This window comes from Stenella coeruleoalba, assembly GCF_951394435.1.
Source record: "Stenella coeruleoalba genome assembly, chromosome: 13".
Taxonomy (NCBI): domain Eukaryota; kingdom Metazoa; phylum Chordata; class Mammalia; order Artiodactyla; family Delphinidae; genus Stenella; species Stenella coeruleoalba.
In genome coordinates this window covers 7,861,558-7,874,904 of record NC_137159.1, presented here as the reverse complement: position 1 = coordinate 7,874,904, position 13,347 = coordinate 7,861,558, and the positions used below count along the sequence as shown (strand labels likewise).

Genomic DNA, 13,347 nt, shown 5'->3' with positions numbered 1-13,347 from the left:
GTAGTTTTACCTTTCATTTTAAAGTGTGTCTCCTGTGGACAGAATATAGTTGAGTCTTGTTTTTGTTATCCAGTCTGACAACTTTTGCCTAATCATTGTTAGGCATGAGTAATAATTCACTCACATGTACTGTTACTATGTATATGGTTGGGTTTACATGTCCTTTTACCTTTTTGTCTTCTATACGTTACATCTTCTTTGTTCCTGTGTTCTCCTTTTTCTGGTTTAAGTGAATATTTTCTAGTGTAATATTTTATGTTCTTTAATAATATTTTTCTGTATATTTTGGGAATTATTTTCTTAATGGATACCCTAGGACTTACAGTATACATCTTGTCAGAATCTACTTTAGCTGTATAGCATGTTACCCACATTGCATCACTATATGTTAAACATACAATACTTTCTAGAAGTTTGTTTTAAAGTAGCTGAATATATTTTTAGATTTTTTAAATTAACCTTTTAATTCACAATTTCTTGTTAGCTTTCTGTTGTTTCATTACTGAAGTATGAAATATTTGCTCCCACCTGCTTTATGGTGTTATATGCAAATATACGTTTCCATATGTTATAGGTGCAACACCACAATTATATATATATGTATATTGTTTTATACAATTGCTTTTATATCAGCCGAAAGAAGGGGAAATAAGTTGTTACAATGTCTTTTATAATTTCTTACATTTTAATTGGCATTGACTTTTGGTAAGGGTGTGAATAATTGTGGGGTCTCACTTCCTTTCAGATAGAAAAACATCATTTAGCATTTCTTGTAAGGTGGGTTTCCTGGGAATGAGTTCTTAAAATCTGTGTCATTTTGCCTCCATTTCTGAAAGCCTGTTTCGTTAGACGTAAACTCTTTGGTTGAGTTTTTTCCTTTTAGCACCTGGCATGTCCTTCCACTGCCTTAGGTCCTCATTGTTTCTAATAAGTCAACTGTTAATGTGGTTTCCTTGTACATGATTAGTGGTTTTTCTTTCTGTTTTCAAGATTCTTCTGTCTTTAAACATTTTTATTCTGGTATGTCCGGGTGTGGATCCTTTTATTTTCAGAACCTGACCTTCTTGGATTAATGCTTTTCATCAAACTTGAGATTTTTAGGCAGTTTCTTCTAGTAACTTTTCTACTCACTAGTTTCTCCTCTTTGTGGCACTTCCATGACATATATGTTGATGTTCCCTATTTCTCTGAAGCTGTTTTTTTTTTTCTTTTTCCTGTTCTTCTGACTGCATTATCTATATTGATTAATCCCCACATTGGCTTTCTACTGCAAAGCTACTGTTGAGTCCCTCTAATGAATCTTTCATTGCAGTTATTATACTTTTTAAGTCCAGAGATCTCCATTTGGTTCTTTAAAAATAATTTCTATCTCCATTAATATTCTTTGAAGGAATATTATACCTTCCTTTACCTTCAGCATGCTTTTAGTATGTGTATGTGTGTATGTATGTATATATATATTGAGATGCTTTGAGGTTTTTGTCTGCTTCCAATACCTGGACCCACTCAAAGGCAATTTTTTAAAAAAATTTTTTTTTATTGCTTTTCTCCCCACCATGTATGAGTCACACTTTCCTGTTTATTTGTAGATCTTATTTTTTTGGTTCAAAACTGGACATTTTACATAATACAGCAGTTCTGGAGACTCATACTCCCTTCTCCAGGGCTTGTTTGCTTATATGGTTAGTGACTTAGCTGGACCATTTTGGCTAAGTCCACTTACCCTGAATTGTATGGCCTCTGATGTTGCAGTACGTCGCCTGGGCATAGGCAGTGTTGCTGACACCTCCCCTCAACCCCAAGGACAGTAGTTTTAGCAAGGCTCTCTTGCTGTTTCTTTCCCTGCCGTCCCTGCAAGCGTTCTAGTTGGTCTGTCTCCACTGTTATCACGCTGTGCTGTTAACATCCACTAATTGCTGGTGGACCTCTCTATTATTTGACAATGTCCTGGGACATAAATTGCCACACAGTTCAATCTAACTGAATTTAGGTTTTTGTAGTTGTTGAGGTTTGTTCCAACTGTAGGGCTACTCTGAACTTCCACTTTCATTCTCTGTTGAAATTCTCACTGGCCTTCCTTTCTGCTTGTTTTGCTAACCTGGAGATCCCAGGCTCCTCTTACTTCACCCCCAACCCCACCTGAAATCTCCTTTGTCTGCAGCAGCATCCTTATGCTTCAACTTTTCTCTGTTCTAAATAAAGTCAGTCCCTTTAGGGAATGCTATGGAAGCTGTTTTTACAGCCTGCTTCTCCCACTGGGCAGAACCTCTGTGCTACTCCCCCAGCACTGGGGATGGGGAGAGTAGCTGGCTTTGCTAGTAGTCTGTAAGTAAAGCAGTGGGTGGTAGCCCCTGATCTTCTCTGCTTGCCTCTCCTTCCATGGAACCTCCACCCTAATCACTATTGCTCTAGTTTATGAGTACGCCAGGGCAACAGTGATTAGAAAACAGTATTGCTGGGGTAGATATTCTGTGCTACAAGTGGGGACTGGGTGGAGGAAGGCAGGCTCAGACCTCTTTGCTACTGCTGCTTGCAACAGAGCTTCTGCAACACAGACCTTGGGGGAATGAGAGATGCTAGCAGTCTGCTCCTCCTAGGGATAAACTGTAGGCCAAGACTGGGAGATGAGGGGAGGAAGGGTGCAGGCTCATGGTTCAAATACCACAGAGACTCACTATTCTTACCAGGATTGAGTATTTTCTTGGATAAATGTTTCTGTTTGCTGTGTGCTCTTATGACAATTTCCAGAGACTTTAATTTCTAAAAAAATATTTACCAGTTATGATTGTTTCACTGAGGGGTCTGTACGTCTCCTCATGTTGCTATTTCGAAAGTGCTTCTTGATTTGTTTAATACATGTCTTAAAATATAAGCAATCAAGACCCTTTAAATAAGGCAGTATGTTCACAACCTGAAAAAGCTTTCTGTTGCCATCAGTTGACTCAACAACACCATGCGGCATACAGAATAAATACAGTTCTTTAAGTTACTTATATTCCAGAAGTAAAGAGTGTTTCTAATCATTTACAAGTGCAGTCTGTTACACCAGTAAATGTTACTTGACCTCTTTATAAAGTAAATAATGCTAGGTAAGAATTAGTCCTGGAATAGTGTGCTGAATTTCTATTTCCAATCCAGTAGATTAAAAACACAATTGTGAATGGTATAAAAATGTAAGAATCATATTGTGATAAAACCAATCTCAAAAATAGAGAATCCAGACCCGACTCAGATAATTTTAGAACTCAGAAGTTTTCCTCAACTTAAACACGAGCTCCACACAGAAAATATCACAGATGTTTTTCAATGTGATGCAACTGCATAAAACTCTAGAATGTGACCATTAGGAGACAAATGTACTGAAATCAACAGAATTTAGAAAACACATCTAATTCTGAAGTCAGGAGACGATTTACAAAGAATTAATCATCATCAGAGTCAGAATCATATTTCTTGCCTCGAATAATTTTCTTTTCCAGTTTTGTGAAGTTTGTTCCAAATTTCTTTTGGCTCTGAAATGGTGGCTCCGTTAAATTTCCACTAAAAAGAAAGCAAATTTGAAAAACACTTATTCTGTATGATTTAGTACAGCTGGTATACTAAACTGCACAAAAATCTATCCTCACTGTAACACAAGGAATAGAGTAAAATTTTCTTTAAAATGTTGGTGTCAAGGAAGAGGTGTATTATTTACACTGATAGTTAACAGTTTTAAACCTTACTATGTACTACTAAATGCTTTAGATCAGCGTTTTATTTTCTTATCATTAATTACTGATTAACATTTCACGGGATGCACCAACAAAATTTCTGACTGAAAAAGCATAGAAGGAAATCAGTTATTTTTATCTGTTTTGGGTATGCTGAATCTGTATTAGATTCTTTCCTGAGAATGACACAGGAAAACCATGCTCTATTTTTGATAGCCTGTTATGACTGGTTTGATTCTATTTAACATCTTTTAATGCTTAGATCTCTATAGACATCAACAAAACTCATGGAATTCATTATCATTAACCCAGAATTAGTATGAAACTCTTTTCATGACGCCTGAAAAATATTTCGAAAATATCTGGAAATATTCCTAGCAGCTAGATCTTGGTTCTGAAGTATCATCCACCACTGAAAGGAACCATGGCGTCTCGGAGAAAAAGCCAGTTCCTATGGAGAGTATAACACGAGGCCCCCTAAAAGACCTTACGTGCACCAGAAAGAAAGTGCTCAAAGAATTATGGGGATGTGTCAAAAGGACACAGAAGCCAGTATGAAAGGCTCTCACTGGCCAAATTTGAGGCAATCTGAGCTTCAAAGTAAATAATAACAGCAACAGACTATAACCCACTGAATAAAAGAATCCACAGCCCATTCTAATACAGATAAATGAAGAAGTAAGTTAATGTGGGGTCTGGAGAAGTTCTTCCTTAAATCACCAGTTGGCTTGGTGGACAACTGGTTAACCAGTGCACAGTCATCACCACCAGCAATGAGACAAACCATCATGTATCTCCTGATATGGTACACTGAGAAGAAAGAATACAACATCACTTCCATAATACACCTGTGGAAAACACGCAGAATCTGAATCTAACTTTGAAACAAACTGGGAAATGCTCTATAAAATAACTAGCTTGTACTCTTCAAAAATGTTAAAGTATTGAAAAACAAAGGAGGGGAACAAGTTGCTACAGGTTAATGGAAACTAAAAATACATAGTAAGTACACAGAACCCATTTTTCCAGTATGGAGGACATTATTGGGACAATGGTGGAATTTGAATAAGCTCTGTAAACTGTATTTTGTGTTTTAATAAATTGTACTGTGGTTATATAAGAATGTTCCTGTTCTTAGGAAATGCACACAGAAACATTTAGGAGTAAAGAGACAATATATCTACAACGTCCAATCAAATGGTTCTGAAAAAAAGTTTACATATATCTAGAAAGAGAACGATAAAGCAAAGATAAAATGTTGAAAATTGAGGGACACAGGTCAATGATATACAAGAATTCAAGATTTCTTTGTACTAGTTTCCAACTTATTTAAAGTTTGAAATCACTTCAAAATAATTTTATTTAACATTAACATTTTACTTAATATTAAGAAAATAAAACCTATAACTCCAAAATCAATCACTACAATGTAGGAATGATTTATGCATGTGGAGGAGAGATTCAGAGATAAAGGAGGAAGGGAAGTAAAAAGATGAGAGAGGTTTCTACTTATCAAAAGGCACTCTGACTGGAATAACTGGAAAATTTCACCTGTTATTTTTGCAAATCAAAAACAGGCCCAAAAGATAAGATGATATGCTCTGATTTGTGGAATTAGATAAATTACTTGTCTAGAGAAGTGGACAAAGAGATAAGCGGAAAATGGAAGTTGGATTTTATCAACAGATGGTTTTCTGAGACTGTTTCCCAGAGTAAGTAATTTAAGCTAAGCATAGAGATGAGATTTTATACGTTTTATCAGATTCTACAAGTGATACAGGAATATCTACTTTCAAACATTAGATTTTTCATGTAAGTCATTATCAATTTGATTAAACTCATTTAAATCAGGAAGGAGTCAATTCTTCTGGAGTGTCATTTGGGTTTCCAGATTAACAGAGAATTAGATTCCATAGGCTCTGTTAGTTTGAAAACTTTTATAGTTAGATGGACTCCAAGATCCAAGATCAATTTTATTTATAACTCTGATTTTGCTGTAAGATCGTGCTAATGTACACTTTAAGAAATATGCTTTTCCTTTGTGAAAATTTTTCTACATCTCAGCTTAAAGATCTTAGTTCCATAAAATAAATGTTAACATAAAAAAATTCTCTAAAAAATCAACTGGGTATGTGAATTAATACAAATTGATAGTTTACTAAAAGTTACCTGTAATTGAGAATATCAGAACAACCCAGCCTCCATTCTAAAGTTTCTGTGGTGAAGTCATCTGTATTTCCTAGGTCAGAAAATCCAACAACAAAATCTTGTGTTTTCCCATCTTTCACCAGTGCTAGCGTGGGAATGACTTTGATATGCAGTCTCTCGCAAAGGAAAGGTGCTTTTTCCACATTCAGCTTCAAAAATTTGGTCTCAAGATGTTTCTTGGACAGTATCACCAAATGTCTGTCTAGTATTTTACACCTATAAGTGACAACACATAGAAAATCAAAAGCTAAAAACAACAGATTTCTTTTTCAACATAAATATTAAGGCACATCTAAGCTTTTAGTTTTTCTGAATCTCATAATCTGGCAGCCAACCTATGCTTCGATCAGATAACCTCATTTCCATTTCACAGGTTAGGTACCTCTTTTTCTACCTCTCATGATATCATATTCTAGAAAGTCAGATCTCCCTTAATGATACTTATAAAAAACAAAGTATTCAACTTATGCCTTAAGTGGTTCACAAAGCTGTCATGTTCATGGTTAAGAATAAAAAAACTGTCATTTCCCTTATGCATGTTTCCTGGCATCTCACAGGTGACACATCTGAACTTGACAGAACTGGGAAGACAGTTCTCAGAATTAGAAGGGAACATGTGGGGCCACATTCGGAAGTCACTAAGAAAGACTGAATGGTGTCACTGAGAAGCGTACTATGTGCTAGAAACTTTGATATCTACCTATCTATATCTCTATCACCTCATTTCAATCTTGACTTTTCAGTTCTGTTTTAAGGTAAGTACTGCTGGTGCTGCACTGTTTATAAATCCATCAAGTATACTTACTGAGTACCTACTATGTGTAGTCAGTGCTGCTCTATGGCTAGGAACCCAGAGCACAGTGGGCCACACGACACAAAGGCAAACCCTCTGCCTTCACAAAACTAACAATCTAGTGGGCAGAGACATCTAATAAATAAGTGGACAAATAATATCAATCTTCTATTTACCTTCCTAATCCCTTTCCCACTTTCCCTTATAGGAGATTTCATCATCTCAGTTATTTTCTTTCATCTTTATTTTCTTAGTCAATAAATCCCAGGCAATCAGTCCCTGAAAGGTGTTAACTAATAGCCACGTTGTTGGGTGATGAGGTAAAGACAAGGGCCAGGCAGGCTTTGGAAATGCGAGAAGAGGGCAGGGCTGGGATCCCAGGGAATAACAGAGACTCTGCATTGGAGTGTGTGTCTAAGGGGGGCAGGAGCTACTTGGCATCAGTGAATTGCTTTCATACAGTTCTAGGTCTGTTATCAAGTTATCTGATACTTAAAAAAAAATTCTAAAATCTGATTGGTTGCCAACATTTAAAAGTTTTTTTGCCAACACTTAAATGTTGGCAAGCATTCAAATTTGGGGGCTAAAAAAAAAAAGGCTTGAGTCCTCTGGTTTAAGATGTAACCTCTTCTGGGGCTATTTTCACTTTGAGGGATCTGCCTCCAAAGAGAGGTTGGCAGACCTGGGTGCGTCTAATAGAAATCACTTTATTGTCCTTCCAGCCATGCCTGGTGCCGCAACTCTGCTTCAGGTGAAAGGCTTGGTCAAGCCACAGCCTCCCGGTGAATTTCAAGTTGAGAAGAAGTGACTGAATTCAAAGCTGGTGTTCAGGTGTTGGCCCCATTTCCAACACTGTGGCTGTATCATAATAGTAGGGACAAAAGTAGAATTCTTTTGGCATTGATAAAAAAATTAAAGTGTTCATTTCTAAGATGTTTTAAAAATTAGCTAGTGAAAATATAGTTCAGGAAATAGCCATTTCTATGGAAATACTGATCTTCTATAGTTTGTACTTTTGTATGACACTGGTTTTTAAGTTAATCTTTAATGATTGCTTAACTTTAATATAATTCTAGTACAAAGAGACAACTTAGGAATTACTTCCTTTTATATTTTTCTTAATTTCTCTATTAAGTCAGTGTATCTCTATTTAACAATCTCATCATGTTCAAGAACAGTCACTGAGGGAAACAAATTACCTCAATGTGGAGTCTCTGTAGAAATGGCAAACCACTTTTTTACTCTCCTTGACTTCTTGAAAAAAGTCTCTCTCACTAGGGATTTCTCTGTATTCCCCATGTCCTTTTGAAAGCCATTCCTGATTTGGAGAAAAGGGAAAATATCACACATTTGAAATATCTCTTTCAATATCACTTTATATTTTATGTCCAAATCACTATAGTATTTTGTAATCAAGCTGACTTTATCTTAGAGAGAAACGAATTCCTTTCGGTGATGTACTTTCCTATGTTGCTAGTGTCAATGCAAATACAGTCTGTGGGCCGTGACTATCTCCACAGCATGGCTCATATTTAAGATGATTATCTGTCTTGGTAACTTAAAACATACGTTTTCTTAGAACTTCGAAAGTAAAAATTTAGACTACAAAGAGACTTAGAATGTAACCATCTACTTAATTTCTTTGCACTGAAACTATTAAAGTCAGAAGCATTTGATCTAAGTTACTACATAGCTTTAAAAAATAATGCTTGTGAGATAAAGCCAATCCGTCTTTGGGGAGGGGGCGGGTACCGCAGCTCTGAAGCTCGGGAGCCCTGTTTGCTTTTGATGACTAACTCAGAGACAGCAAACCTCTTCTGTACTGGCCACCAATGGGTAGTGTCCTGGGAAGAAAAAGGTGTTTGTCTTCACGTGGTGTCCAGAAACAAAGATCCCGCAAGTCACCTAATCCAACTCCCCAAATCAACAAATCAACCCTTATCATCCATGTCGGATAGACATTTCAGCTTCTTGAACCTTTCCTGTGGCAGGAAGCTGGTCCCCTCAACTGGAAGCTTGTTTCCTTTCTCAGGAGCTGGTTTTAATAAAAGGGAGGACTGGACTTGCAGGCAGAAGGCATGGGCTTGAATCACTGCCCTTTCTGAGTCTCACTTTCCTCATTTGTAATGTGGAGATCATAAAGCAACTATCTCATTGAGTTACTGTGAATGGACAACGTGACAATAACTACAACAGTGTCTGGCAGGTGTGCTTAAAAAGCATTTGTATATGTACTCTCTGTTCTTAGAAAAGTCTTCTCACACTGAATCACAGTATATCCAGAACAGTGGGCTATGGAGCCCAGCTTGGACCTCAGATGAGAAAGAGAAATTCTAATCTCCTTCACGTCAGCCCTTCAAATATCCTACATCGCCTATGTCCTCCCTGCTTCACATTGAGCATTTCCATTTGCTTTTGACTTTCTCCTATGAAATGACTTCTAGACTTTTTCATCTTCTGGCTGTCCTCCTCTGAACAGTCTTCCAGAAGTGGTCCAACTAGAAAGGGGCAGGAGTGCCATCCCTGGACTTACACTAACAAGGCCGAGACTGCGTCACCAGTTTTGGTATCTATACATTTCATGTTGGCTTACACTGAGCTGAGACCTACCGGAGGCCCTGATGTTTTTCTCCTTATTTCTTTGGTAAAGCTTCCATAAAGAGTTTATAAACTGTCAAATACACTCCTTAATGACGCATTTGCTTTGAGCACAGCTAAGTTATGACAGGCTTTCTCATAACTCCACCTGAAAGGGAACCCACTGACCCCTATTCCTCCCAGGGTTCTTCCTCATCCACTCTCTCCTCAACCACACAAATCTGAACTCAGAAGATTATCCTGGGCGCGTGTTTCCTGTACTTGACTGTGGATTAATACACTGGTCAGGCTAATTCTGAATGTGTCTTTAAAACAAATCTTTTTTCTGGGCAAATTTTTAATGGCATTAGGTACTTTGAGGTCAAACCACCCTAAGAACTACAAGTGACTACTGCAGCACGGGTATATGTAAGTTGTTAGAAGCATACTGTTAGAGCAATTTCAGAAAGCAGGGCAGAGAGGTTACTTGTTTCTGCTGCTGAGCTCTCCTCAGTGCCTTGAGTCTCTTTTCTTTGAGGTGTTCCAACTCATCCTCATCCATCTGATCCAGTTTCTGAATTTCCGAATCCAAATGTTCTTCCACTTGCTTGGTTGTCTGAAGCAACTGATTCTCTAGGACTTTTGAAAACATTTCAACAGATGCATTCGCTTCCATTCTTCTAAATGGTACAGTTCAGCCTTGATGCTGGGGAGAAGGTTTACAAAGTTAGAGAAAAAAAATAAGACAGGGGCTTCCCTGGTGGCGCAGTGGTTGAGAGTCCGCCTGCCGATGCAGGGGACGCGGGTTCGAGCCCTGGTCTGGGAGGATCCCATGTGCCGCGGAGCAACTAGGCCCGTGAGCCACAACTACTGAGCCTGCGCGTCCGGAGCCTATGCTCCGCAACGGGAGAGGCCACAACAGTGAGAGGCCCGCGTACCACACACAAAAAAAATAAATAAGACAGTTTTCTCTTAGTTTCAAAAATGCTAGCAAGTATATAATTTGTAGTCCACAAAGTGTTCTGCTGACAACCAAGCATATCATGTTAAGAATTTTTATTTAAATGTTTTAAAATTTAATTTTCAATGGATTATAGTTACACTCCTCAAAAACGATTTAGACCAAAGTTTAGGTGCTTTTGATTTAGTTTGTGTTTTACTACCCTAAAGCAAAGACAAATCTTTAAGACCATCGCCAGACCAGAAAGGAATGACGAAATTAAACCTAGTGCTGTATACTGACAGTGTTCTTTACCAAAGGAAAAGGGAAGAAAAGCAGAAATGACTGTGAACAAGATAAAGTTTAACTGCAGTGAGGTTTTACACACACATATACACACCAAACTTTGCTTCAACATAGAGCAGAATTGAGCAAAAGACATATTTTTCATCTCTGCCTAAATGATTTTCGTTTAGCTCCGAAGAGAGCTCATTACAACTTATGTAAAGAACTCTGCCTGATGTTCCCTAAGCTTTAGTTTCCATTCCTGTTCTCCCATTACCTAATAAAGTCTATGAGGCCACAAAGATTGATACTGGTATTGATTCACTGACACTCAGTGTTCTTAACTTTGAGGTCAAACAATATAACACTACAAATAGTAAAAAGAATATTGATTTTTCCATCAAACCTCTATGTAAGATAAGAGTTTAAAAATAGAATCTAGGGACTTCCCTTGTGGTCCAGTGGTAAAGAAACCAACTCCCAATGCAGGGGACGTGGGTTCGATCCCTGGTCGAGGAACTAAGATCCCACATGCCGTGGGGCAACTAAGCCCTCGAGTCGCAACTACTGAGCCTACATGCCTCAACTAGACAGCCTGTGTGCCACACACTACAAAGCCCACATGCTCTGGAGCCTGAGCACCACAACTAGAGAGAAGCCTGTGCTGCAGTGAAGAGCCTGCATGCCACAACGAAAGATCCCGCATGTCGCAACTACTAAGACCTAACACAGCCATAAATAAATAAATGAATATTAAAAAAATCTAATTCAGATTAGAAAGGAAGATCTCTCTCAATTACATATTTATTTTATATTGGCATATAGTGATTTATAATGTTAATTTCAGGTGTACAGCAAAGTTATTCATCTATACATATACACGTATCCTTTTTCAAATTCTTTTCCCATTTAAGTTACTACGAATATTGAATAGAGTTCCCTGTGCTATACAGTAGGTCCCTGTTATCTATTTCAATTACATATTTTAGAAGAAATGTATTATTGTTGCTGGTAGAAAATCAAATGTTTTATGGGTAGCCCTGAATTTCAATTTATAATTTGCCTATCAAAGCAGGAGGCTGTTGCATCTCAATTAGTTATGTGATACATTTGCAACCACTACTGAAGCACTTTCAAAAATCTGAATAAACTTGTGAGCTTATTCACCCAGCTTCAGACACGCAGCCTGGCCCACCAGACCCTCTATAAATGTCGAAGTGAAGAGAAATAGTCTTCTTGCAAACTTCGCTTCTGATTCCATTTTTCTACACATGAAAAGAACCTTTTGAAAAGCATACTGGGGACTTCCCTGGTGGCGCAGTGGTTAAGAATCCACCTGCCAATGCAGGGGACATGGATTGGATCCCTGGTCCGGGAGGATCCCACATGCCTCGAAGCAACTAAGCCCGTGCGCCACAACTACTGAGCCTGCGCTCTGGAGCCCACGTGCTACAACTACTGAAGCCTGCGTGCCTAGAGCCCGTGCTCCGCAACAAGAAGCCACCGCAGTGAGAAGCCCATGCCCCGCAACGAAGAGTAGCCCCCGCTCGCCGAGACTAGAGAAACTCTGCATGCAGCAACGAAGATCAAACGCAGCCAAAAATAAATAAATTAAAAAACATACTCGATTTCACCTTGTATTCCTGGAGCTAGCAGTGCTGAGAACACTGCAGATGCACAAAAAATGTTTGTCAACTGTTGAAGGAACGTGCGTAACTTTTGTTCAAATTATCGTTAAGTTTCAAAAGTATTTCCGGTTAGGAAAAAAAAAATGTAACTTCCTCATAAACGCTATAAAATTTTAAAGGAGCCGTATTTCAAATGTAGCAAATGAATTTCACACTCTCTACCTCCCGAAAAAAACGTAAGGCTGTGACTCAGGACTGGGGCCAGACGAGGCAAAAACTCGACATTAAACATTGACTTGCATGTCACATCCTGTTCTTTACCGGGGGCGTAGCTGTTGCTTATCCCTAGAGGTTTATAGGCTGAGCTCAGGATTCAAGTATTGGATAACTGGGAGGAGAAACGATTAACAAGGGCTGCTCTGCGGGCAGGTGGTGCTGGTCACCGCATTCAGAAAGGGGGAAAGGAGATGGTGCAGGTATCCTGGGAACTTCATTCCCCAAACAAGCTTCTTTTTTTCATTTCAACTGAATGGTGAGCAGGGACTTGTCCTCAAATTACCTAACCATTTCCTTGATCCCCCGGCATGCACCCGCCAAAACAACCAGGGGCCTCACCCTTAACTGCACGCCAGCCGCTTCCCAAAAGTACCCTCGCCACTCCCTGCGCCCCCGGAGACAGATGAGGGCAGAGTTGAGGTGGTCCCGGCTTCAACGCCTCCCGGGGCGCATGCGCCAAAGCTTCCTCCGCGGCGCGGACACCCTCGCCCGAGCCGCGCCCCTCCCCCGCCCAGGCAGGAGGCTGAGCAGTCCATTAGCACCGAGATGCATGGCCGGCTTTTTCACACCACTCTCTGCCTCACCTGAGCTCTCGGTGATACCTGAGAAGTGAGGAACCAGCTTCTCCAGAAGAGCAATCCACTCCGGCTTCAGCCTCGTAGCAGCTTCGGGGGACTGGGGAGCGGCCGTCACTTCTGCCTCCTCATTGGCCGCGGCTCTCACGCGATACAATCTGCGACGCCCCAGGAAGTGGAGGGGGGGAAGGGAGGGGACGTGCGTGCGGTGAGCGCTTCTGCGCGTGCGCTCCCCCCACCCTTCCCCGCCCCACCGCCCGGAACCGAGGTGGCCCAACCTCTCCCTCCCTCCGTGTAAACAGCCCAGAGAGCAAGGAAGCGATGTATGCTGGAGTTTGTAGTTTCTTAGTGCCCA

The 13,347-nt window shown here is 39.6% G+C and overlaps 1 protein-coding gene across 2 annotated transcripts; it reads right to left on the bottom strand.

The window, feature by feature from the left end:
• Positions 1–679: 679 nt before the first annotated feature.
• Positions 680–13,126, bottom strand: TXNDC9 (thioredoxin domain containing 9). Of its 2 annotated transcripts, none has more exons than XM_079941196.1 (5): positions 13,020–13,087; positions 9,776–9,994; positions 7,911–8,029; positions 5,880–6,134; positions 680–3,540 (listed from the first exon to the last, which is right to left on the bottom strand). In XM_079941196.1, exons 2-5 carry the CDS (start codon positions 9,962–9,964, stop codon positions 3,423–3,425), a joined length of 681 nt encoding a protein of 226 aa, XP_079797322.1. In that variant the 5' UTR covers positions 9,965–9,994; positions 13,020–13,087; the 3' UTR covers positions 680–3,422. The 2 variants fall into 2 exon arrangements, with proteins under 2 accessions (XP_079797322.1, XP_079797321.1); XM_079941195.1 differs by having other exon boundaries at positions 682–3,540; positions 13,002–13,126.
• Positions 13,127–13,347: the final 221 nt, after the last annotated feature.